General features: G+C 36.2%; 10 protein-coding genes across 10 annotated transcripts; 5 read left to right on the top strand and 5 right to left on the bottom strand.

Moving 5' to 3' along the window:
• The first annotated feature begins 5,542 nt into the window (after positions 1–5,542).
• On the top strand, positions 5,543–9,221 carry LOC120771733 (26S proteasome non-ATPase regulatory subunit 1). Its single transcript, XM_040099897.1, has 4 exons — positions 5,543–5,680; positions 5,906–6,872; positions 6,930–8,237; positions 8,298–9,221. Exons 2-4 carry the CDS (start codon positions 5,921–5,923, stop codon positions 9,089–9,091), a joined length of 3,054 nt encoding a protein of 1,017 aa, XP_039955831.1. The 5' UTR covers positions 5,543–5,680; positions 5,906–5,920; the 3' UTR covers positions 9,092–9,221.
• On the bottom strand, positions 9,099–9,832 carry LOC120771737 (UDP-N-acetylglucosamine transferase subunit ALG13 homolog). Its single transcript, XM_040099911.1, has one exon. The coding sequence runs from the start codon at positions 9,756–9,758 to the stop codon at positions 9,246–9,248; it is 513 nt and encodes a 170-aa protein (XP_039955845.1). The 5' UTR covers positions 9,759–9,832; the 3' UTR covers positions 9,099–9,245.
• Positions 9,833–10,098: 266 nt separating this feature from the next.
• Positions 10,099–12,906, top strand: LOC120766286 (GPALPP motifs-containing protein 1). Its single transcript, XM_040091688.1, has 4 exons — positions 10,099–10,197; positions 11,573–12,288; positions 12,354–12,579; positions 12,662–12,906. The coding sequence occupies exons 2-4, from the start codon at positions 11,612–11,614 to the stop codon at positions 12,824–12,826; spliced, it is 1,068 nt and encodes a 355-aa protein (XP_039947622.1). The 5' UTR covers positions 10,099–10,197; positions 11,573–11,611; the 3' UTR covers positions 12,827–12,906.
• LOC120766287 (phosphatidate cytidylyltransferase, mitochondrial) lies at positions 10,133–11,270 on the top strand. Its single transcript, XM_040091689.1, has one exon. It carries the CDS (start codon positions 10,231–10,233, stop codon positions 11,233–11,235), a length of 1,005 nt encoding a protein of 334 aa, XP_039947623.1. The 5' UTR covers positions 10,133–10,230; the 3' UTR covers positions 11,236–11,270.
• Positions 12,828–14,054, bottom strand: LOC120766288 (cyclin-C). Its single transcript, XM_040091690.1, has 2 exons — positions 13,245–14,054; positions 12,828–13,188 (listed from the first exon to the last, which is right to left on the bottom strand). Exons 1-2 carry the CDS (start codon positions 13,830–13,832, stop codon positions 12,973–12,975), a joined length of 804 nt encoding a protein of 267 aa, XP_039947624.1. The 5' UTR covers positions 13,833–14,054; the 3' UTR covers positions 12,828–12,972.
• Positions 14,055–14,152: 98 nt separating this feature from the next.
• LOC120766284 (mitochondrial-processing peptidase subunit beta) lies at positions 14,153–16,272 on the top strand. Its single transcript, XM_040091686.1, has 6 exons — positions 14,153–14,328; positions 14,576–14,782; positions 14,853–15,181; positions 15,240–15,616; positions 15,675–15,766; positions 15,830–16,272. Exons 1-6 carry the CDS (start codon positions 14,260–14,262, stop codon positions 16,172–16,174), a joined length of 1,419 nt encoding a protein of 472 aa, XP_039947620.1. The 5' UTR covers positions 14,153–14,259; the 3' UTR covers positions 16,175–16,272.
• A 19-nt stretch (positions 16,273–16,291) lies between these two features.
• LOC120766283 (2-(3-amino-3-carboxypropyl)histidine synthase subunit 2) lies at positions 16,292–18,278 on the bottom strand. The gene is made up of 5 exons (XM_040091685.1): positions 17,999–18,278; positions 17,794–17,943; positions 17,490–17,736; positions 17,281–17,436; positions 16,292–17,215 (listed from the first exon to the last, which is right to left on the bottom strand). The coding sequence occupies exons 1-5, from the start codon at positions 18,152–18,154 to the stop codon at positions 16,488–16,490; spliced, it is 1,437 nt and encodes a 478-aa protein (XP_039947619.1). The 5' UTR covers positions 18,155–18,278; the 3' UTR covers positions 16,292–16,487.
• Positions 18,279–18,761: 483 nt separating this feature from the next.
• On the top strand, positions 18,762–19,692 carry LOC120766289 (dynein light chain Tctex-type). Its single transcript, XM_040091691.1, has one exon. The coding sequence runs from the start codon at positions 18,922–18,924 to the stop codon at positions 19,255–19,257; it is 336 nt and encodes a 111-aa protein (XP_039947625.1). The 5' UTR covers positions 18,762–18,921; the 3' UTR covers positions 19,258–19,692.
• Positions 19,693–20,509: 817 nt separating this feature from the next.
• LOC120766285 lies at positions 20,510–22,084 on the bottom strand. Its single transcript, XM_040091687.1, has 5 exons — positions 21,936–22,084; positions 21,663–21,868; positions 21,191–21,600; positions 20,908–21,129; positions 20,510–20,842 (listed from the first exon to the last, which is right to left on the bottom strand). Exons 1-5 carry the CDS (start codon positions 22,000–22,002, stop codon positions 20,593–20,595), a joined length of 1,155 nt encoding a protein of 384 aa, XP_039947621.1. The 5' UTR covers positions 22,003–22,084; the 3' UTR covers positions 20,510–20,592.
• Positions 22,085–22,435: 351 nt separating this feature from the next.
• On the bottom strand, positions 22,436–23,613 carry LOC120766202. Its single transcript, XM_040091566.1, has 3 exons — positions 23,016–23,613; positions 22,588–22,739; positions 22,436–22,522 (listed from the first exon to the last, which is right to left on the bottom strand). The coding sequence occupies exons 1-3, from the start codon at positions 23,611–23,613 to the stop codon at positions 22,436–22,438; spliced, it is 837 nt and encodes a 278-aa protein (XP_039947500.1).
• Between the last annotated feature and the right edge of the window lie 1,063 nt (positions 23,614–24,676).

Below are 24,676 nucleotides of genomic sequence, written 5' to 3'. Positions count from 1 at the left end.
AGTAGAGAACCTCCAAATGGATCATCATTTACTTGCTTTGTGGGACTATCCAGTTCTGTGATTCAAAAGACCATTACATTTTTGAACCCCACGAGGATATCATTTTTCTTCCTAATATCTCTGGTCTTCCAGATAACATCGCTCTCAACTTTAAGCAGACTTCAGATGATCATTAAATTATTAAAACATTAGTTATATGCACTTATAAATTAATGGTTGAGTAGACATATCTTTATTATTTTATTTACATATTTTTCACTCTGCGATCTGAGACGATGCATCGCAAGCAACGTTAATATGACATGTAAATGCCTACTATATTATTCATTGCATAGGAATTATAATATGTAAAAACAGTATGAATTACAAGCTTTTTTAACTAATCGTGTCTATTGTTTAAGTGCATGTAGCTATTTTCATATTTTTGTTATTGTTATTTTAGGTGTAATAATGAACGGTTGCTGCTCTGCTTGAGACTTGGCTGCGCTTCTCTTTCCCCTAACCTGTGGAAATACAAGTTTTAAGCCGACTCTGAATGCCTGCCGAGAGGGAGGGTGCTACTAGAATTTTTTTATACACACTGTGGACAAAATATAGTAAGGCTTTTTAATTTAAGTTTTGCGCGAAAAGCCATTCGTCGAAATATTTGTTTTTCTAGGTTAGTATGTTTGTCAGTGACATCTGTGCCAAATGTTACATCAATATAATCATTCGTTATTTGTATACGCTAGTCTTTCTGAAGTACATAAAGTGCAATCGGCAATTTTTACGATGAGTGAAATTATACAAAAAGCAAGTTCAATTAAATTTTGTGTGCGGAATCAACGTAGAGAATTTTAGAAAGACCTTCAACGACGGCCATCAACATCAACTGATGAACAACACTAAATAAAATAAAGGAATTGGTGCTTGAGAGGCGACGATTTACAGTCAGAGATCTTACTGGCATCGAGGATATATCGAAAGGATCAGTGGAAACGATTTTGAAAGATCACTTGGGCCTAAGGAAAGTGAAAGCACGATTGGTTCCAAAATCACTCAATTTGTTCGTGACAAAAGGTGAGCCGAAGCCGTAAATACCACATCAAAAATCAAGATTGTGTTGAAAGGTGCATTCCGACCGGCCAAACTGTCAACAAGGAATACTATTTGAGCGTTATGCGCCATTATGCGCGTAAAAAGAAGCCGGAATTATGGGTCGACTTTTCTTGGTTTTTGCATCAATCAGGCACATTAACATACCACATTGACTCTTTGTAAGTCTTTCTCCATATTTTCAACCAATATCGTAGCGCAACCATCGTATCCGCCTGATTTAGCTCCGTGTGACTTCTGGCTAATCAGCAAACTCAAACCACCGCTTCGGGGAAACCGTTTTGAGTAATTTGAAGACTTTAAACATCAATCGCTAGGCGCGTTGAAGACCAATACACTTTAATAACTTTTCCGCGGATTCGAAAAAACGTTGGCACAAGTGTATTGCGGCCAAGGGGGATTACTTTGAGGACGGCCGCATAGCTTTTGAAGAATAAATTAAAAAGTTTAAAATTATGAAGAAAGTCTTACTATTTCTTGCTCATAGTAGTACGTAGTTAGAATAATAAACAGAACAAAAATTTGTTTTCAACCCGCATCGAGAGCCGTTGTTCAAGCCACTAGTGAATGCTACTTGTAAAGATATCGTATTTAAATTATCAATTTATAATTAGGTCAACACCATTGACTGTTGCTTGAGCCAGGGTTAATTATTATTCTATCAGGTAATTGTGTTAGTAAGTATATATATAATTTTGTATGGCAATTTGTATGTAAGAGTAGCTTAAGTCGAGTTAAGAGAAAAACAAATTATTACACAAAATGTTTGTTTAAAAGCAATTTATTTCAAAATGTTATATTTAGCTCGTGTTTATTTATTTAAACAATATTATTATGTTTATGTCTTATGTTTATTCTTTCTTTTCATATTCACAAAAAACTGTCTAACTGTTAACATCTACCGCTAAGTCCTTACTCTAACTCGAACTCTAAAGCCACAGGTCTGCATTGCCGTATAGTGACTCGTTAGATCTTTTTTCGTCGTTCAGGAAGATTCCCAAATACTAGAGCAATATGGCTGACATAGGAATTTCACGAGAGCCATTTGGCAAAGGTGTCAGTGAACTCCCGAAAAAGAAACTACATTTGTACATACATATATGTATCCTGACCCGGCTAATTGTAAACGCAGAGCCCCATCGACGAAGCGACGAGTGACTCACTGAGTAATTTAAGTTAACGATAATTCAAAAGCGAAACTGTTGAAACCATATCAGTTGCCAAAGAATAATTAATTATAATAATCAAACGATTAATTTCAGTGCAAATTATACAAGTGCACATGTATGTTTGTATGCATGCTTGTGTGTGTTTGTAGAGGCGAATTTAACAAAAACAAAAACTACGCATAATAAATATTGCAACGGCTGACGCTTAGAGTTAGCGCTAAGCAAAGTCAATTAGTCACTACATTTTAGCATACATATGTATATACTTGTAAGCTCGTATCTGTATGTATTCATATATGTATGTATGTATGTGTTTCGTAAAATAATATGTGCGCAAGTGTGTCAAAGCATAAATCAAACGGAGTAGCTCTGACAAGTCTACGTGCGAACCCGTGCACTTATACAGGGTGATTTTTCAAGAGTATACACGTGTGTATACTTTATTTTATGTCAAGTAAATGGCCAACACTTGGGCGTTTTGGAATACTATGTTAGGCCTAGCCGCCGTTACTGTGTCGTATTAAGTCATCCTTACGGTTCTATTGAGCACCAATTTTCCATTCAAACCTTAACTTGCCAAAAATATTCACACTCTTACAATTCGATAATTAAATTTGCCGAATAGTTGTGAAATCAACTTTTTTCAATATTTCAACGACAATTTTCCAATGTCTAAAAAATTATCTACGTCTAAAAAACACCCTTTATAAATTCATGTGTTTATTAAACACTAAATTGCATATGTCTGTAAGCATGTGTGTGTTTACTTTGAGTAGGTAAATTTGTTTTCATTTTCGTATGTGAACAAGTAGTAGATTTGTGAAAATTGCCTATATGCATAAGTCAGGCACTATTGTGTTGACAGCAATAACAACGCGTGATATAAGCTCACCGCAGTTTCGAACGTCACGGCGGAAGTACTTAATTTTAAAGTGTTTAGATTTATACAAAGCTCTACAGTATGCGTTGGGTGAGTGAATGAATGAATTGATGGTTGAACGTAGAAGTTATGTTATGATGTTGCCCCATGCCACACCAGAACAGCTAGCTAATCATATAAACTCTATTGTGTAGCAACTTTTGAAGTGTTGTTTGGAAATACACCTACATATATGTATGTATATTTTTTGGTGTATATGTTATACATAACATATGTACATTCATGTGAATCTATATAGCTGACATGGTCCGAGTTTTGACAGACATTTTAGAAGCTGATTATAATTCACATCACAACGTTGCAAAATAAAAGTACATGTATAAGGGCACACACGTATGGAAATCAGTTATTTTAAAAGGTAAACATAAATATATAATTATGCCGTTAACATATCATGGAAGAAATCTGTAGGCCTCCCACAATGAATTAAACTGTGCAGGAGAACACTTGAACCTTAAGCTGGCATTCACTTACGTTGTGGAGGACTTCTCGGATATTAATATCCTCAACTTCAGGAATTTCTTTTGCAGTTCAGTTTTACTAAATCAAGCCGCAATAACTCGTCCTGGAGCAGTTAGCTTCAGCAACTGGTGTTGTGATGATATAAAAAAATAAATTTGTTCGCGGTATTAGTGGACTTATAACTTTAATTAAGTTGTTTTCATGAATAAATATGAATGTCGTAGTGAATAACTCACAAGAGTTTGTCTCTTCGATGTTCAATGACTTCACTGTGCTGCATTGCCGGATTTCTTTTGCACAAATATTGTAACAAAACATTTTTAATTGCAAATCAATACTCTGAACAACTTCAAAATTGCTTCATGCTATAACAACTCTCATCAAACACTTCCAGCGTGAGGCCACCCGAGCTCCTTTCTTTGAAGAAACATGGAACGGCAATAAATTTTCCCGCGTTGGCATCAACATTTCCATCTAAGTTAATTTCTATTCCGTGGATGTCGCTATCAACTGATTGCAGTAGGCATTGAACGTGACGCACTCACCTTGACAATGGACGCAATCAAGAGGTTTGACGTAATTAAAACCGTCTTGTAAAGTCTGCTCAAGTGAGCTATGACAAAAAGTTGATACAAACACGCACAAGTCGTTTATGTGTATGTATGTATGTATGTATATGTTCGCAAGCAGTGTTAGCAATTGGCAAACTATTACCTCGGCGGCACGCTGCCGGCCAGCCTTTCCGCGTGCACTCCGTAGCAGGCGACGGCCAATTTGGAGTTAAAATACGGAATGAGCACAGTTTTTTGACTAAACTGAAATATACACAAATACAAAAACATAAATATGTGCCCAAAGTATGTATGTATATGCGTCAAAACATGGAAAAAGTGGTGCAAACGGTGGCTGCTGAGACGGCGTGTCCGCAGAGCCGGTTTGGCTCGGCGACAGCATGACAAAATATTTAAGGCCCACAACTTACAGCTTTACGTTTCAGTTAGCTTACCTGAACAGGCAATATGCTGTGCATTGATAGCGGTGCCGCTGACGTTGATGACGCTGTTGGACAAGCCTCGCGCCGTTAATTGTAGCCGGTGTCAGTGCAATGAACTTGATTTTGATTTCTTGCTTTACATCGGCAGCTCTCGTGCAGCCAACGATGGAATATGTAAATGGCGTGTGCGTTGTTGCACCGAAAGTAGGTTAACTTGTTGCGACTTTTATCTTCCTTTTGAGCTTTGCTGCAAAAAGAATTCGCACGCCATCTTTTTTTCATTTTGGAAAGTGCGTGGCGAGTAAAACGCAATCTCAAGTAATTGTCTTTTTTTACCCGCTACCTAAGACTATAAGTAACTATGCATAAGTACTTCAATTAATTTCCGCTTCCTTCAGTGTTCCGTTATATATAGCGTTGCCATAAATACATACATACATAAATATATTTTTATATTTATTTAACAGTAATTGATTGAGAATTGATAATAATCGAATCTTCAGTGAAATTTTCTCAAAATTTAGAAGATATTTTCGAAATTAATATAGCTCGAGATATCGCTAAACAGATTTATACAACAGAGTCACTAGTAATACTAGAACGACTCACACTCACTATATCAGATTTCTAGCTTTACGTAGTTAGTTTATATAAGCTTCGAAGGTATAAACTTGACCTATGCATTTATGCGATGCCCAATTTTATTATATTCAAAAAAATTATAGTAACGAAGCAAAAATTTAAAGCAATTCTGTTTTTTGAAACAAAGGTAAGGAGCATCTCTAACTAAGGTATGGCAGCATCGAATACATAATGAAATGATTCACTGAACATACCCAAGCCTTAGATGACATGCAAGCAAACCAGTTTGACAGTAGTGATTTGCAATTTTGTCATTTGGTGTTAAATATTTTCAAACGAGTTGGAAAATATTAATTTGTGTGCGGAAGATATATAAATTTTAAGAAGTTTATTGGAAAATAACGTCTACGCAATATACTTATTGGAGGAACTGAAAAGGTGCGTAAATAAATCTATTTAAGGAAAAGAAAGTATTTCAAAAGTCTTAATTCTCTCAATGGATACACATTTTTCTGGTTAACTCAAAAATATTTGTGAAATTTCCACCCGTATAAAGAGTCTTTCATTAAAGTTTTGCATACAGAAATACAAAATATTTTATTGTTTCAATGAAATTACACTCTATAAACATAACCTTAATTATGTGTCGCTTGCCATTTTCAGTAACCAACAACTACAATGACGCTAACATCCGCCGCTGGTATCATCTCGCTATTGGATGAGCCAATGCCTGATTTGAAGGTATTTGCCCTGAAGAAGCTTGATAACATTGTAGACGAATTTTGGCCAGAGATTTCGGAATCAATAGAAAAAATTGAAATGCTCCATGAAGATCGTTCGTTTCCTGAAAACAAATTAGCAGGCATGGTAGCTTCTAAGGTATTCTATCATTTGGGATCATTCGAAGACGCATTAACCTACGCCTTAGGCGCTGGAGACTTGTTCGACGTAAATGCTCGCAATGAATATACCGAAACTATAATTGCCAAATGTATCGATTTTTACATTGCGCAAAGAATAGCATTCATTGAAAATCCTAAAGAAGCCAAGGCCGTTGATACACGCCTAGAAGCCATTGTCAACCGTATGATCCAACGATGCTTAGATGACGGTCAATATCGTCAAGCTTTGGGTATTGCATTGGAAACGCGTCGTATGGATATTTTTGAACAATCTATTATGAAGTCGGATGATGTTGCTGGCATGTTAGCTTATGCATACAATGTCACTATGTCTTTGATTCAGAATCGTGGATTCCGCAATGAAGTACTGCGTTGTTTAGTAGGCTTGTATCGTGATTTGGGTGTACCAGACTACGTAAATATGTGTCAGTGCTTGATATTTTTGGAAGATCCTCTGGCTGTCGCTGAAGTACTAGACAAACTAACTCGCTCCTCAGTGGAAGGAAATAATTTAATGGCATATCAAATTGCCTTCGATTTATACGAATCTGCAACACAAGAATTTTTAGGAAAAGTTCTGCAAGCACTAAAAGAAACAGCACCAATCCCAACGGCTTTGCCGTCCACATTTAAGCCACAGGGCACAAATTCTACAAACACTGAAGATTCAACTAAAACCGCCAGTGATGATAAACCAAAATCGGAAGATACCGCAGGTGATGCAGAAGGTAAAGTTATATTTTTCATAATTGTAATTAAAATTGATAAGGTTATTTCATTAACAGGTGATGCGAAAATCGAGAGGACAATTGAGTCTTTAAATGACTCTGAAAAGGCTCATCAGAAAAATATCGAGAAACTTATCTCCATTTTATCCGGAGAAGTCACTATTGATCTGCAATTACAATTTTTGATTCGCAGCAATCACGCCGATTTGCAAATCCTACGTGGCACAAAGGAAGCTGTCCGTGTCTCTATTTGTCACACTGCTACCGTTATCGCCAATGCATTCATGCATGCTGGTACAACATCGGACCAATTTTTGCGAGACAACTTAGATTGGTTGGCAAGAGCAACTAATTGGGCAAAGTTGACAGCCACAGCCTCTCTAGGTGTCATCCATCGCGGTCACGAAAAGGATTCTTTAGGCCTTATGCAGAGTTACTTGCCAAAAGAGACTGGTCCAAGCTCTGGATATTCCGAGGGCGGTGGTCTCTATGCCTTAGGCCTGATCCATGCCAATCATGGTGCAAACATCATCGACTACCTTTTGCAACAATTAAAAGATGCTCAAAATGAGAATGTACGTCATGGTGGCTGCTTGGGATTGGGTCTTGCAGCTATGGGCACCCATCGCCAAGATTTGTACGAGCAACTGAAATTTAATTTGTATCAAGACGATGCCGTTACTGGTGAGGCCGCAGGTATTGCCATGGGTATGGTAATGTTGGGCTCTAAGAACGCCCAAGCTATTGAGGATATGGTTTCATATGCTCAAGAAACTCAACACGAGAAGATTCTGCGTGGGTTGGCAGTTGGTATCTCATTGACTATGTTTGCTCGCTTAGAGGAGGCAGATCCCTTGGTAACCAGTTTATCCACTGATAAGGATCCTGTATTGCGTCGTTCCGGCATGTACACCATTGCGATGGCATATAATGGTACCGGCAGCAATAAAGCTATCCGACGACTATTGCATGTCGCAGTTTCTGATGTAAACGATGATGTCCGTCGTGCTGCGGTAACTGCAATCGGTTTTATTCTTTTCCGCACGCCAGAGCAATGTCCATCCGTTGTAAGTTTGCTCGCTGAATCATATAACCCACATGTCCGTTACGGTGCTGCTATGGCTTTGGGTATTGCTTGTGCAGGCACAGGATTACGTGAGGCAATCGGTCTTCTGGAACCTATGGTTAAATTCGATCCCGTTAACTTCGTTCGCCAAGGCGCCCTTATTGCATCAGCTATGATTCTAATACAGCATACCGACCAGACTTGCCCCAAGAATAGTTTCTTCCGTCAACTGTATGCCGAGGTGATCAGCAATAAGCACGAAGATGTTATGGCCAAGTTCGGTGCTATTTTAGCACAAGGTTTGTTATATTAAAAATTTCAATTTTATTTACGTATACAATAATAACCTCTATTTTTAGGCATTATTGATGGAGGTGGCCGCAATGCAACGCTGTCTTTGCAATCTCGCACTGGACATACCAATTTGCAAGCTGTTGTGGGAATGCTTGTTTTCACTCAATACTGGTACTGGTTCCCGTTGGCCCATTCTTTGTCTTTAGCCTTTACTCCTACATGCGTTATTGGCTTGAATTCGGACCTGAAAATGCCTAAAATGGAGTTCAAATCCGCTGCAAAACCATCTCTTTATGCCTATCCAGCACCATTGGAAGAGAAAAAATCGGAGGAGCGAGAAAAAGTGGCCACTGCTGTGCTCTCGATAGCTGCCCGTCAAAGACGTCGTGAAATTGCTGACAAAAAGGAGGAAGATAGCAAGATGGAGATCGACGAGGACAGCAAGGACTCAAAGAAGGACGATAAGAAAATGGATGTTGATGAGAAGGTAGAGAAAAAAGATGATAAGAAGAAAAAAGAAGAAAAGGAAAAGAAAAAGGAGGAAGAAAAGGATAAGGATGTTGGTGATAAAAAGAAAGACGAAAAAGAGAAGAAGGAAAAGAAAGAACCTGAACCGAACTTTGAGATACTACAGAATCCAGCTCGTGTTGTTCGTCAGCAGCTAAAAGTTATCAGCGTTGCCGAGTCACAATCCTATATACCCCTCAAAGATGTTACCATTGGCGGCATTATTGTACTGCAACACACCGGCAAATCAGCGGAGCAAGAACTGGTTGAACCAGTGGCTGCCTACGGACCGAAGAATGACGATGCCAAGGAACCAGAGCCACCAGAGCCATTCGAATATATAGAGGACTAAATGGGAATGCTCTTTATCATTTTGTAATTTTACTATAACGTTTAAAAATCATGCATACATGTATAAACAAATACTTATGTTCTGCGTTTCCCATTCAAAGTATAATAAAATCTATATATAATTTAACAAATCTACCCATGTACCACCATTACAACTATGCTGCCAGCATCTCGTTCAAATATCTTACAAAGCTTTTCATATTATTGCTCTTTTCGTATGCTTTTAGGTCTGCTAAATTAGCAAATTCCATTGTTTTAGCAAGTCCTTCTATGTTGGAATAATATAGGTATCCTTCATCACTCAATTGTTGCGCGAGTTCACTTTGATGATTGTCCATTAACTTTTCGTTAATAACAATAATCCCCGCCCGACCGTGATTTAGTATGTCCATGCAAGTTCCTGCTCCAGCGTGACCAATTATGAGGTCTGCATTCAAAATATCAGTCCTGGGCACTTCAAGCTTGAAATCATATTGTTCTATAGTTATACCATAATCATGAAGAATGTTTCTTGTATTCTTTACTGGGCTACCGTGACCATATTGGATGACCAACTTTTGACATCCTCGTCGCTGTAGAACGTTCAAAACGTTAGCAGATGTCACTGCCTCTATTAGTTCATCGAATCTAGTAGTGCCCACTGTGACATAAATTATTTTCCATTGCATTTTAATAACTCTACTAGTAATGGCTAATTGGAATAAACTTACAAGTGAATGAAATCAAACAAGAGAAGTTAAAATTGTCGATGTCATTACTTAAATATATTAAAACTTGGCCACTCTAAATGTGATGCCACTCTATATAAAATCTGGATTAGAATAAAGATATTTTAAAGATTAATTGTATTTAAAAAAATCAATCTAATAAATAATACTCTTGAAATTTTCCAACAATATTAATATTTTTCACATTTGATTCCTTATTTTTATTGGCTAAATTGATTAAAATGCATCTCTCACCGTACAGCTGTTGTCATGCTTCTTCTTAAATTAATAATTTTTTTTATCACACAACACCAGCACGTAAAGGACATAGTTCGTCGATCTGAAAGGAACCGAGTTTATAAACATATGGAGAGAATTCGTTTTTTAGCATTTTGCATTGGTAAAGAGTAAATCTTTTTATTAATATACTCAAATGGGGGTGTTCAAGGAAATTTTGGCGCGATTTCCTCGTGGCGGACTTTCGTATGTTTTCGCATATGGCAGCGGTGTCAAGCAGCAAGTTGGCTATGAAAAAATTTCCAAGCAAACAAATAACGTTATTGACCTGATATTCTGTGTACGTGATCCTCTTGGTTGGCATGCAGAAAATATTAATCGTCAGGAAAGTCACTACTCAATGCTGCACCTATTGGGTCCCCGTTTCATCATGAACTACCAGGAGCATTTAGGAGCTCGTGTATACTTCAACACGTTAGTGCCTTTGCCCGACATTGACGTAACTATTAAATATGGCGTTGTCTCAAGAGAGCACCTACTGGATGATTTATTGAATTGGCGATATTTGTACCTTGCCGGACGTCTTCAAAAGCCTGTAAGGGAATTGGTACCAACGAATGGTGACGACGAAATGAACGAAGCTTTGGCAAAAAACTTAATCAGCGCATTTCAAGTAGCATTACTATTACTACCAGAACAGTTTACTGCCTATCAACTATTCCACACAATTTCTAGTCTTAGTTATAAAGGTGATTTTCGAATGTTATTCGGTGAGAATAAGCAAAAGGTGCGGAATATTGTTCTGGCCCAAGAGAAAGATTTCTTGGATTTGTACTTTCCAGTAATGCAAAATTTAACGGACTATGTTGCAGTTGATTTCAATGCTAAAGAAATAGGCTCTGATAAAACCATTGTGCTGTTTGAACAGGACAAATCGCTATTAGCTAGAATACATCATCTACGCAATGCACCCAGTGAATTACAAAGGCGTATTGTGCAAAATTCAGCCTTTAGAGGGGATTATATGAAAATTGTGCCACACTTGGCAGAGTCTCACAATCTCCTCGAGCTGGTCCAAACTTCAGTAAATGACATAGTGTGGCGCAGCAGCATCACTCAGTCAATAAAGAACATCCCCAGTGCAGGTCTCTTTAAATCCCTTATTTATAGCTATCGTAAGGCGCTTAAAACTTTTTCCTAGTCGCTCAACGTACACAAATGAAACTATGCCAAAGTTATTAAAATGAAATTTAACTGCATTAATTTGCTTTAAATGCTCAAGTCTTTTATGCGAGGAGTTTGTTCTAATTTATAACAGAGACAATTCATGAATATGTTAAAGCATTTAATTATTTAAGAAAAAATTAGGATTTCAGCAATGTAAATCTATAAAATAGAAACTGGCTATGAGGTATATTTGTATATACAAGTATTTGTTAACTATTTTTTAGCTTTCTTAACATCTAGTGCAATAAAGTGCAAATAATTTACAACTTACAACATTAACGCAGTTTTAATTCTTTAATTTCATTTATTAGCTTGATACTGATAATATTCACGAAAATAACTTAAGTATAATGCCCAGCGACTCAGATTCTTCCGTATCATCAGAGGAACATTATAAGCAGATGAAAAATAAGAAACTCAAAAGGAAGTCGGAGAAAAAGAAGCATAAGAAAAAGGAAAGGAAGGAGAAGAGACACAAGGACAAGAAGCATTACCACAAGGAAAAACTCCGAGTTGAACCCAATTTACCGATTTCCGGTTTGGAGAAAAAAAATGAGACACTTGGTGGAAGTGAAGATGCCTTCGGCCCGGCCTTACCACCCCATTTACTTAAAGGAGATACAAAAACTGACAAAGCATTAATAGGCCCCACATTGCCAAATGAATTTTCAAATTTCATTGAGAGCGTACAAAGCAAGACTTCCGAAATGTCTGAGCACGATAACGCGGCTGCTTCAGTTAGTGAGGACGAAGTGGATGACATGAATTTCTCATATGGTCCTGTGCCTGTAAACAATGACTCTGATGGGTTAGCAAAAATGAGTTCAACACAAATGGAATTGGAGCAACGGGCATTGGAACTCAAATTGGCTGCCATTGAAGGAACTGGTAATACGACGGACGCAAAAGTACGTGAGGAATGGATGTTGGAATTGCCAGAAGTTGGGCTAAAGGGCGGCTTAGCAGCGCTTTCGAACATGAAGCGAACGTTTCATCAGGGGAAAGAAAGACCGGACTTTAGCGATCGGTGCGTATACACTTGTTTTATAAATAGTTAAAATATAAATCAGCATTTTTTTCATTTCTTAACAGTTCCTCTTGGACAAAAACTCCTCATGATGAAACCACGCCTTCAACGAGCACATCAAAGTCCAAAACGACGGCTGAGGCATTGAAACGAAGTGCGGAAGCCGCTTATGAAAAGCAACGTGATGAAGAGCAGGCACGTCTTGCAAAGAAGCACAAAAAGCAACACAAGCGAGATGAGTCTTTAGTGGAAATACACCAAAAGAAGTTACGAAAGGAGCAAAAGAAGAGAGTAAGTTCTTTACTCTTTACAAATATTATATTTACATATTAACAAATATAAGTTTGGCTAACTTTATGGCATATATTAATAGGAAAAGGAACTGGCCAGTGCAGGAGCTAAGCCCGAACGACGACCATTTAGTCGGGATGTAGATTTGAAATTAAACAAAATCGACAAAAACCAAACAAAACAGATCGTCGATAAAGCAAAAATACTTAATACCAAGTTCGCTAGTGGGAAAACAAAGTATCTTTGAGTATCTTCGTTTGAGTTCTTACCCAATATTAATGTTTAATATAAATAATTATAAAAATACATTTTTCACTTACAGAAATACGAATGATTTAAATGTATTATATTTAAAAAGTTAGGAGTGTAATTCATTACTTTTAAACTTAATACTTATCGTTGAGGCGCTGGTTTTGGCTTTGGAATTTTACTCAATAGCATTTGTATTTCATCTTTTTCTTTCCAATCCTTCCAAAGTTCGTAAAGATTTACAATTGCTCGTACTATTTCTTGAACTTTTTCCAAATCTACGTTGAGTTCGGCAAACCATGTTTTCATGGAATCTTTTTGCAGGATAACGCAGGCAATTTGCAAGCACGCGATTGCAATCTTGAATGGAAAAAGTTAATATTTATATATAAGCAAATTTAATTTGCAGTGCTTACCTGGTAAGGAGGATATAGCAAGCATACATCTGTCCGCAAAGAATCGTTAACTATACGCCAGCTTAGAGTTAGCAACTGTTCCTCTTGTCCCATATCCTGTACCAATTGAAGTAGAGGGCGATAAGGTTGGTAAACAATTAAACAGCAATCCAAGTTTTCAAGCAAATAGAATTCGCACTCTAAAACATGATTTGTGCGATAGGGAAACTCTTGTGTATAGGCGTAGCTGAATTTAGATTTAATCACCGACTGACAAATGGTGATTAATCTTGAATTTGAAATAACGCCAAATTCTTCCACCTTTGAAGCCAGCAATATGCAGGTAGGAGCAAGTAATAATGGATCTATGTTTTTTAGAGAGTTTCGAGCGTAGAATCGTTTGAAGTAAACAGTCGCAGTAGCAATGACCTGTTGCCGAAGTTTCAGTTGTTCACCCAGTACTTGTATGACATTCGCAAAGAAAATAAAAATCTTCTGATACTCGTCCTCACTGAGCACTTGTAGATCATATTGTCTTTCGCGTATCAAGTCCTGCCGATCAAGTATCCACTGTTGCGAGTGAGAACTTTGCCAGAAATTTCCAGCCATTTCAAGCAATCGTATTTGGTATAAAAGTTGAAACAAATTCCTTTTGTTAGAAACGTTTGCCTTTTTGAACTTTGTATTGAAATTTAAAATTTTTTGTTAAGCAAAATCTTTCAAAAGCTTCACCAATTACAAATTCTGTAAAATCGTTCAGCAAATTTTATTCGAGTCAACAACTGTCAGATTTGTTTTGTTGTCGTCGAAGAAAGTGACCAAAAAAAGTGGAAAACAATAATAACAAGGTATGACATTTGAACTGTTCTGACCAGCTCTGGCATTGATTTAACATACTCAATTTTGACAACTAAATTTTTGTACTAGAAGAGCAGCCAACTTTAAGCCCAATTGCCTGTCTGGTTCATGTAAGATCGTCGAGGGCGAATTGTTTAATAAAATTTAAGCAAATTCCTTTAAATAATTTATAGAAACGATGGCGTTGCGAGTGCTCTCTGTTTCACAAAATTTACGCCAGCTCTCTAAAGGAGCTGAGCTTTTAAAAGTAAGTGATTATTAAAAAATTGTGTGTAAAATAGGTTCTGTAGCATTACGTAATGTGAAAAAGTGATAAAACATTTGTAAGAATTGCGAAAAACTCTTCAATAACATTAAATACCATTGCAAATGTATTTGTGAGATAATACTTTCAATTTAAACGTTATTTAGCAATTTAGTGCAAATTAATATTTTGGTTTGAGGTTATGTGTCGTATATTGATTTTCATCGTTTATTGTCTAATTTCATGATAGCGCTACAAGGCAACAGCAAGCCTAAAGAAAACCCTCGTGAATATTCCAGCCACCCAGGTGACACGTTTGGATAACGGTCTACGTGTTGCTAGCGAAGATTCCGGAGCGGCGACTGCTACTGTTGGTCTGTGGATTGATGCAGGTTCTCGTTCTGAAACAGAAAAGAATAATGGAGTTGCCCACTTCTTGGAACATATGGCTTTTAAAGTAAAATCATATATAAATACTTAAAAAATTGCCTAATTAAAAGAATAATATATATTTTTTTTTATAATAGGGTACTGCTAAACGTTCCCAAACCGATTTGGAATTGGAAGTTGAGAATTTAGGAGCTCATTTGAATGCCTATACATCACGCGAGCAAACTGTGTTTTACGCTAAGTGTTTGTCGAAGGATGTGCCAAAAGCTGTCGAAATTTTGGCTGACATCATTCAAAACTCAAAATTAGGCGAAGCCGAAATCGAACGCGAACGATCTGTTATTCTACGTGAAATGCAAGAAGTCGAAAGTAACTTACAAGAAGTGGTGTTCGATCATTTGCATGCTACCGCATATCAAGGAACCCCATTAGGACAGACCATTCTTGGACCCACTAAGAATATTAAGTATGTAATTAATAAATTCAAATATGTTATCAGTTTTAACATGTTATTTATTGGTCAGGTGTATTGGAAAACAAGACCTTTGCGACTACATTTCAACTCATTACAAAGCTTCTCGTATTGTGCTCGCTGGTGCCGGCGGTGTTAAGCATGATGATTTAGTAAAATTGGCTCAGGAAAATCTGCGCGGTTTGGAAAATACTTATGATGGCAAACCACCAGTTGTCACACCATGCCGCTTCACCGGCTCTGAAGTCCGTGTTCGTGATGATTCATTGCCCCTCGCACATGTTGCCATTGCTGTGGAAGGTTGTGGCTGGACAGATCAAGATAACATCCCCTTGATGGTAGCTAACACTTTGATTGGAGCTTGGGACCGTTCTCAAGGTGGTGGCGTCAATAATGCTTCGAACTTGGCACGTGCTAGTGCTGAGGACAGTAAGTTTTAGAAGATCAATTCATAAACCTAAATGAAAATGTACGAACTTTTTTTCAGATTTATGTCACAGTTTCCAATCATTTAACACCTGTTACAAGGACACCGGATTGTGGGGTATCTATTTCGTTTGCGACCCATTGCAGTGCGAGGTAATAAAAGAAAAATAATGTATATATGTTTAAGACTTTTTGTTAACTATATGTGGTGTACAGGATATGCTATTTAATGTCCAAACTGAATGGATGCGTCTCTGCACCATGGTTACTGAGGCCGAAGTCGAACGCGCCAAGAATTTGTTGAAAACCAATATGCTGCTCCAACTTGATGGCACCACTCCTATCTGTGAAGATATTGGTCGTCAAATGCTCTGCTACAACCGCCGCATTCCTTTGCACGAATTAGAGCAACGCATTGACGCTGTAAATGTCAGCAATGTACGTGATGTCGCCATGAAATATATTTATGACAGATGCCCCGCAGTAGCTGCCGTCGGCCCCGTCGAGAACCTGCCTGAATATAACAGAATTCGCTCATCGATGTATTGGTTGAGAGTCTAATTAATTCATCATTTGAATAAACGAAAAAATGCTTCGAGCAAAGTAGTGTAATTGAAAGAAAATTTATTGAGAAATAAAACAATCTGAATGAAAATATACAGTAGTGAAAAACAAATGTAGTTTAAATCGATTTATATATTTTTCTTGTGAGCAATAAATCTTTGAATGTGCAGTTACACAACCCTTAATATATATTATACAGAAAAAATCTAATATTATTGAGAAGCCCTTTAACTTAATACAAATACCCGGAGCAAAAGTTTTTTAGAACACTAATAATAATTGTAAATATATATAAGTAAAAATAATGGAACTAGTCATGCGTATAATTGGTCGGAATACCACTAAGACCTTTTTCTATCTTGGCTGGCTCTGTGTTTCCTAATGCTGGATCAAGACCTTTCCAAGTACGGTCTTCAAAGGTGAGACCAGTATTGGTGGTCATGACTTCCATTTTTCCTATCCCAGTAAGCGACTGCTGCTGCTCACTTAGTGCAGCTGCTCCCTCCTCTGCAGTATCTTCGGTAATGCCTCGAACACGACCACTAATTAGGCTGACGTCTTGTTCCTGCTGGACTGCAGGATCAAAGGCCAAAAACTTTTCTCCTTCCGGTAGCAACTTTTTAAAATCGGTTACGTATGCCTCGGGATATTTCATATGCCATGCTGGATTGAGTGCCATTTCAGCTTCGAATACTGAAACAATGGGTTTGTAGTACTCTTTGGAATTATACAAGTTATTGAAGGGACATCCAATTAGCACGAAACAATCTATCTCTAAAAAGTTCGCTAATTTAGCGGGGTTAATCCGCCCCACTGAAATAATCTGAGTCTTTATTCCACGAGATTTAGCCATTTCCTGTAGTCTAGAAACAATTTTTAAATAACCTTCGGCTGTAAGGGTGGCCACAATTAGTCCTAGAGTTTGAGCATCTTTACATTTCTCTATATAGTGGTATCGTCGGCGGATGTATTGGGCAGTTAACGGATTTTTTTCGAACAAACCATTTTTATTTGGTTCGTAGATAAACCATTGTGAAGCTGCAAACAAAAAGGAAAATTAGAAAAGACCAATAAAAAATGTTTACACAGATTAACTAGAATACCTTGGGTTGTGATGGATAAGTTAGAAAATCTTGCGTTTTCGGAACCGACGAAAAGGCAGATGGGATCACTTGGATGCTTTTGCTCTACTGCGTCCTCTGCAGGGGGGTATGCCTCAATGAATAATTCCTTACATGGCAGTATTTCCTTTAATTTATCTACAACATATTTTATACAAACTCAATTAACAAAAGCGATATTTATTACATACAGCTTAACGAGTCTTCATCCGCTTCGTTAACACGTTTGTCTAGCAAATGATGATAACCTATATCAAGGTACATAAATAAGACTTTTCCATTGACAGTCTCATCTATTGAAGACAACTTTAGCGTAAAATCTTTTAAATCAAAAGGATATTGTGGATACATATACAGCACCGGAAGACGAGACACTCTACTACGACAAGCGTTGCCAAAATGAATCAAGCTATCTGCCTCAACATGGCCCGCAGCGATCTGTAATTTACTTTTTTAATGGGATTCAGGTTTAAGTTATTTCAAAGGACAATTTACCTCATCTACGCAACAGCTGCCATAAGAGGTATCGGCCAAGATAAAAAGTTTTATATCTGTCGACCCACTGTTGGGAGTGAACAAAGCCTTAAGGCTATCACTTATCTCGTCGCTATGCGGCAGGTAATGGTCAGGGAATTGAAGGCAGACCTAATAAAATATATTAATTTATGTTTTTTCATTTATGACTGACCAATAGTTTTACCCGTTTGTATCCATTTTGTCGAATCCATCCCCAACAAATTTTTAGTAGGGTGCCATTCCAAACCTGCTCAAGCGGAGGTGTGACTTCGTCTTTTTCCAGGTCAACTTCCCTTACAATTACTTCCTCCGCAGAGTTATAAAAGGCTGATGTGCTCATTGTAAATAATAAATGATATTTTGATATCTATAAAATTATTTAGAAGTAAAAGAATGTATAATACAATTTCTAACAATTGCAAGAGCCGTGTTTAGGGTTGCTGTGTTGTTTAAGACCAGTATTTAATTTTATGATACTTAAACTCAGATTTGTTCTATTAATGTTTTTGAATACAGAAATACTCTAAATAATAATTATGTTCAATATATTTATGTATTTTTTGCATTAAGTTTGTTATATTTTATTATTCGTTGTCGATTCGTAACAACGGGTATTTTTTCGATGCGGCATCACCAAAGGGAGAGTAGAAACTTTTGTCGATTATTAAAATGTGGCAAGATCGCTGAAGAACTGTCAAAATCTTTTGAGGTTGCCACAAGGTACCACTTTCTGTCATTTTGTTTATTATTTTTCCATGTGACATAGCATTTAATGATTATTGTAAATACTTAATATCATTGATACAAATTATATACTGATGTTTATTTTATAATGGTTCTTAATATTATAATAAAAAATGCTCAGGTAAAAAATATAAAAAGTTTTCGTTTAGTCAAAGAGCTGGCATCTCTGGAAACTTGAAGAAAAAAGAAAACGTCAATTTAGAGAAAGCAAAAGTAAAGAAACGCTATAATTTTTTCAAGCTACTAATTCCGGAATTTTCTAAAAATTGCAATAATTTACGCAATTTGCTTGAAAGTATATAGAAGTGAATTATTAAAACTAAATAATTTTAAGTTAGTTACAAAAAGAGAATACTCTACAACATGGATGAAGCGCGTGATGAAAGCCAGTTTATTGTGGACGACGTAAGCAAAATAATTAAGGATGCTATTGAGAACACGATCGGCGGCAACGCCTACCAACATGACAAAGTAAACAACTGGACGGGACAAGTTGTGGAGAACTGTCTTAGTGTGCTCACCAAGGAGCAGAAACCATACAAATACATTGTCACATCGATGATAATGCAAAAGAATGGCGCCGGTCTGCATACAGCCAGTTCATGCTATTGGAATAATGACACCGATGGCAGCTGCACTGTGCGTTGGGAAAATAAAACTATGTATTGTATTGTATCGGTGTTTGGCCTGGCTGTTTAAGAATTGATGAAAAAACTAAAGTAAGGGGACGCCAAAAGCGGCTGCAGCCAGGGGAGGGTATAGACTTTTTAGTTGTTTTCGGTGGACACAACAACAAAGTAAAACAGTAAATACTATAGAAACATACATATAACATTCTCAACCCAGATAAACGCTTATTACAGCCATTTGAATTCAATTATAAAATCGATTTATTACTCTAACCATAGAGCTTGTAACAAAAAAATGTGTTAAATCTTTTATAGCTGCATAAGTTGTTAAAACTACAAAATAAAATAAATTTTTTAGGGCCTTAAAATTTAATAAAAAATATAGTTGAGGTGGAGTGCGTATTGATTTTAAGAATGTTTAATATGTGCAGCAATTGACTATAAATTCGAATTAAAATCGCAGAAAATGTATTTTTATAGGGTACCGAAAAATGTATATGTATATGTAAGCGCGTGCTTTACTTGAAAATCTAATATATTTACTACTAGGAATTCCAATATTTTTAGTTTTCGATAAAACATTAAAATCTTAGTGGTTGATTTTGCCATTTATTTCCGAATAACCACGTACATATATGTATACATAAATATTTAAGGCTTTGCATCTAAAATTGATAATAAAATACTAATATTCTAATTAATATACTTCTTATTGGGCTGGGTGTAATTTTCTTATACGGACATCGCACACACATGCGTAAATATGTGTAATTATTTCTTTTATTGACACTTCAGGTTTGTGCTCATGAATCATGCAAAGGTATTTAAAATTCATAATTGTTGACCTTGGATTTTTTTCATTTATGTACGTATAGATATATCTGTAGGTCGACTAAATTCTGTTGCTTTACAAATAATTTTTCATTCTTCTTCTATGGTATGCCAAATATGCTTTCTGTGGACTCTCTTATGTTATCAATTGAGATTTTAAATAAGAAATATGATCCCCTTTTATTATGTCATTCTCGCGCACAACTTACTCTTTGTCCATTGGCTTTTCAATAATAGCACAAAAGAGAAATGAGAAAACCGCCAAAAAACTATCTGTGCTTAGATATTTTCTTTCCTCTAATTTTTAATTATGGGCGTAATGAAAAGGGAGAATAAGAAGTACTAATAAAAGTGATATTTTGTCACAATTAATGAAATTACAGACGGATAATTTTCACTATTTAAAAATAAACCTTTATCCGAATGTCCCATTTCATTTAATTTTATGCCTAAATATTCAAATATACAAGTGGCAAAAAGAAATGCACAAATTGGTATTTTTTAATATCTAATCGTCTATATTTAACAAATGACTAAGGCTCCAACTTTTGAAAAAACTAGGGAATGGGAGTGATTAATTTTTTGACTTCCTACTAAATCCCATTGGCAAAGCAGTCATTTTGCTTGGCAAACGTAAAGTCAGCAAATCGGTCTTCGAAGGTCGGACTGCATTCGCAATATGGGCAAACTTCACCAATTTAACTTTTGAAACACACAACTCCTGAGCCAACACATTCAAATCCACGGTAAAATTTTCGCTGATTATCAATGCAAGAACTATAAAATAGCACAAGGCCTTTTCCGATGTGTGCGAAGTTCGAGAACTAGAAAAGGTAAAGTGTTAGTTTTTAATATATTCTGTTCATTGGTTTAATATTAGTTAACTTACAAAGGTTTTGAATGAGGATCAGAGAAACGTGAACGAACATCGTTTTCCGCTTTTTCCGTAATGCCGGAAAGTTCAATTGTTTTGATTGAACGTGCACGACTTTTGATCAAATTTAGTAAACAGTCCATGTATATAATTAATTTCAAATGCAAAAATCCTTCTGGTGTTGGCGAATTATCCTGTATACTTTTTATACATTTGCATAAGTATTCCGACTGTATTCTGTAAAGCCATTAACATTACATAAAAAATTGGCTAAAATTAATATACCAACACTACTTACGGTAGCTTAGCAACTGGTGTTGAGTAGACCACTTTCGATTCCTCATCTAAACGGTCGAGCAGATCTGCAGGCACAATATCATGTACATCATACATTTCTTCCACCTTTTTAGCGTCTTTATTGAATTTAGGCCGCAAAATATCAAAGTTATGTTGCGTGTCGGGTTGTTCCTCGCCTTCTTTGCTGAACTCCGCTTCACGCACAGTGTTGTCCAAATCATTCTTTAATACTTCGACATTCACCTTATTATTTTCTTGATTAGCTGCAAAACGTGCAGCTTTTCGCCCACCAAATTGTTTCATTAGCACAGCTCTGGTGTGTTCGGCTGTCAAAGTTGGTAAAGGTTTTTGCTCAAGAGTATTGAAAATATGATTGCTGAGTGTAGCTTGTTCAATGGGAATAATACGAAGCTATTGGGATAAAGAAAGATTTTATAAAAATATCATTTAGAACTAAATTTTTCAACCAATACCTTATTTGTTATTTTATTGCGGACACAGATATAAGTGTCCGTAAGCGCTGCAGCCTCACCAACATCCATGATACCATGATAAATTTGGTCATTGGCAGTCACCATTGCAATATTGGCATTTGTCTCTTTACCACGCTTTTGCTGCAGACGAGTAAATTGTGTAGCATCCTTACTTACGGCTCCTAGCTGACCATTTTGGAATTTCACTGAAAACATTTTTATTCAAAACGTTGAATTGTTGATATTTGTTTTTGTGATCTATGAGAAACTTACACAGCGTAGGCATTGCGGCGTTGCGTTTACGAGGATACACCTTCACGATAGTTGCTTTTTCCTTCATTATTGTAATTTAATGAATTACAATTTATTTTTATTAAACTTAAATAATGAGAGTAGGAAAGTTTCCAAAACAACAATGAGACTACACGTGCAGAAAATGACATTAGTGATGTACGAACTGGTTGATATTTTGATGGATATTCATGTGAATACCAAGTAGTCGTGTTAATCAATGATCGAATTCTGTTCACATATTGCGTTTATAGAACAAAAATAAGAAATATACCTAATTTAATTGAGAAAGCATATTTTATAATTTGATTACTTTTAATATTTTAATTTTTTAATGTAAATTTATATGCACTAAAAAATATAAAGCAATTATCTCAAAATATTCTAAACTGACAGTTTATGCTAAAAAATTGTAAAATAATTAATATTAAAATCCATAGTATTTTGTTAAGTTAGACTGAAATATACTTCAAGTATTGTTCTCATGTAGTTTTAGTCATTGTATCGGCGGACGTAAAACCAAATCCGCTAAGTGTATAATGTTTACTTTTAATGATATGCACCACTTGCTGCATTGGGAAGACGAATGAACCGTTTAGTGAAAGTTTGTATGAAAATATTTTGAAATACTAACCATAATCAGTTTAATTAGAAAAACAGCAAAAGTCAAAAAGTTTATGCTAATTAAAGCCGTCTCTGGAGGGAAGTTAAGATTTGATTCTCCTAATATGCCGCGTCTGCGGCGCATGTGAACCTTGGGTGTCCAAATCATACTGAATTGATCTTCTGTTAGGATTAAAGAGAAAACATTACATGAAGATGATGATACTAAATTAAGTTAAAATCTCGAATTAGGTACTATATCGCTTGCTTACTGGTAGAGTGCCATAACTGAAAAATTCATGTGAAGAATGCAGAAACATTTCTATCAAAATCACATATACATACATAGGCTCTTGTCACTAGATCATTTAGTTAACTTTACAATTTGAATCTTTAAGGATCTTTTGTATTTTTGAATCAACGTCACTCTTCCATTAAGCAAACGACGTTTATTTTCACCTATCAAATGCATCATTTTATTTTTCAAACGCTTCAATTTATTAAGTTTCTGTTCGAATGTTAGTTTTGATTGTTTGACCCATCTGTTCCGCACAGTTTTTAGAAAGTTTATAAATCCTCGAAGCGTTGGATATTGTACACCTTTTATGACGTGGGATAACAAATTGGTATTTTCCACATTCGAACTTCTTTCATCGCTTTCGTCTGTATTGTCCTCTGCGAGCATTTCCTCGCTACGCTCACTTTCATTTGGTACTTGTTCAACCGTTGCTCCATATGTACTTTCTTCTTCTAGCTTTGCTGCTACTCGCTGTTTTGAGTTTTGAATACTTGGTATTCCTGTTGGGCCATCACGCAGGCCTTTAGTTTGTAACAATTTCGAAGCTGGATCAAGCATTTTTCTCAATGTTTCCACGTCTTTCGCATTACTGAAGCGTTCGCGTTGATATTCCAACCATTCTGGGCTGGGCGTCGTTGCAGGCTCAGCATGATGCGGTTCAAGATCCTTAGAGGATCCGTCCTTCGCGATTGCACTATGAAAGTAGTGATTTATTATGCAAAATAGAATCAAAAAACCACTCAAATGTAGATTTAGCATGTTGATTTCACCAAAGCTTTCGTACTTATGAGTGATGGGCTATGATTAGAATCTGAATCTGAAACTATTTGATGTTTGTGGCCGCCTTGAGCTCTTTTCACGCATTTTGAGTTTTATTATGTTACATGTTATTTTTAAGAATGTCAACCGTTGCATGCGAATGCACCACTAACGGTTCAGTTATTTAATTAAGAGACGCATATCTATGTACAGTATTGGCCATATATTAAGCAACTCATTTCTTATGTTTAAATTTTTACAACCTTCTAGCAGTTTCCGATCAAGATCTTCTAACAGGTACCTAACAGAAATTACTACTACTACTATTTAAAGGGTTATATGGGTTTCCTCGGGTAAAAAATAGCCTTTTTTCAAAAATTTTTTTCTCATATAAAAAATTAAATATTTTATTAGAATTAATTATGTTTGTAACATACACTATTAACATAAAAATGCTGAAATTTTTGTAAAAAAATATTTTAAACTCGGCCATTGCGACGCCATTTCCGGTGACCCCTCGGAAAAAGGATGCGCGCGCGTTGGCAAGATAACCCATTACAGGATCATCTAAAGTAAAAAAATGCATCTTTTAGTCAAAGCTTTAACTTAAACTTGGACGAAGGAAAAAAACTGAAAATTGGATTTGTTGCAGACATGTTTACAAAAAAATGAAAATTTCAGATTAAATTTCGGGAAAATTTTCTTTTTCATATAGTTGTCTTTAATAACACTGTGGAACATGTTTGGGATGAGCTTATTTGTAACATTTTGGCAAAAACGTAGTTTTTTTTTTGTTGCCAAAATGTTACAACTAAGCGAAAAAACATCAAGATAAGGAAAAAATTTAAAAGGTCATAAAAAAACCGACACATACGAACGCCAAACCCTTTGAGGGTTTTACTATACTGACCTAGTACCTTCACCTTGACTTGGAATTTCTCACTCCCCAGATTAGCTGTTGTACTTTGTAATTATATCTCAAAGACCTGTGCACAATTTCATGAAGATTGGTTGAGTAGATCTCGAGAAATCTTGGCAACCGACAGAACACTGTTTCGAGAAA

Source organism: Bactrocera tryoni, chromosome 1 (genome assembly GCF_016617805.1).
Source record: "Bactrocera tryoni isolate S06 chromosome 1, CSIRO_BtryS06_freeze2, whole genome shotgun sequence".
Lineage (NCBI taxonomy): Eukaryota > Metazoa > Arthropoda > Insecta > Diptera > Tephritidae > Bactrocera > Bactrocera tryoni.
This window is presented reverse-complemented; position numbering and strand designations above follow the sequence as displayed.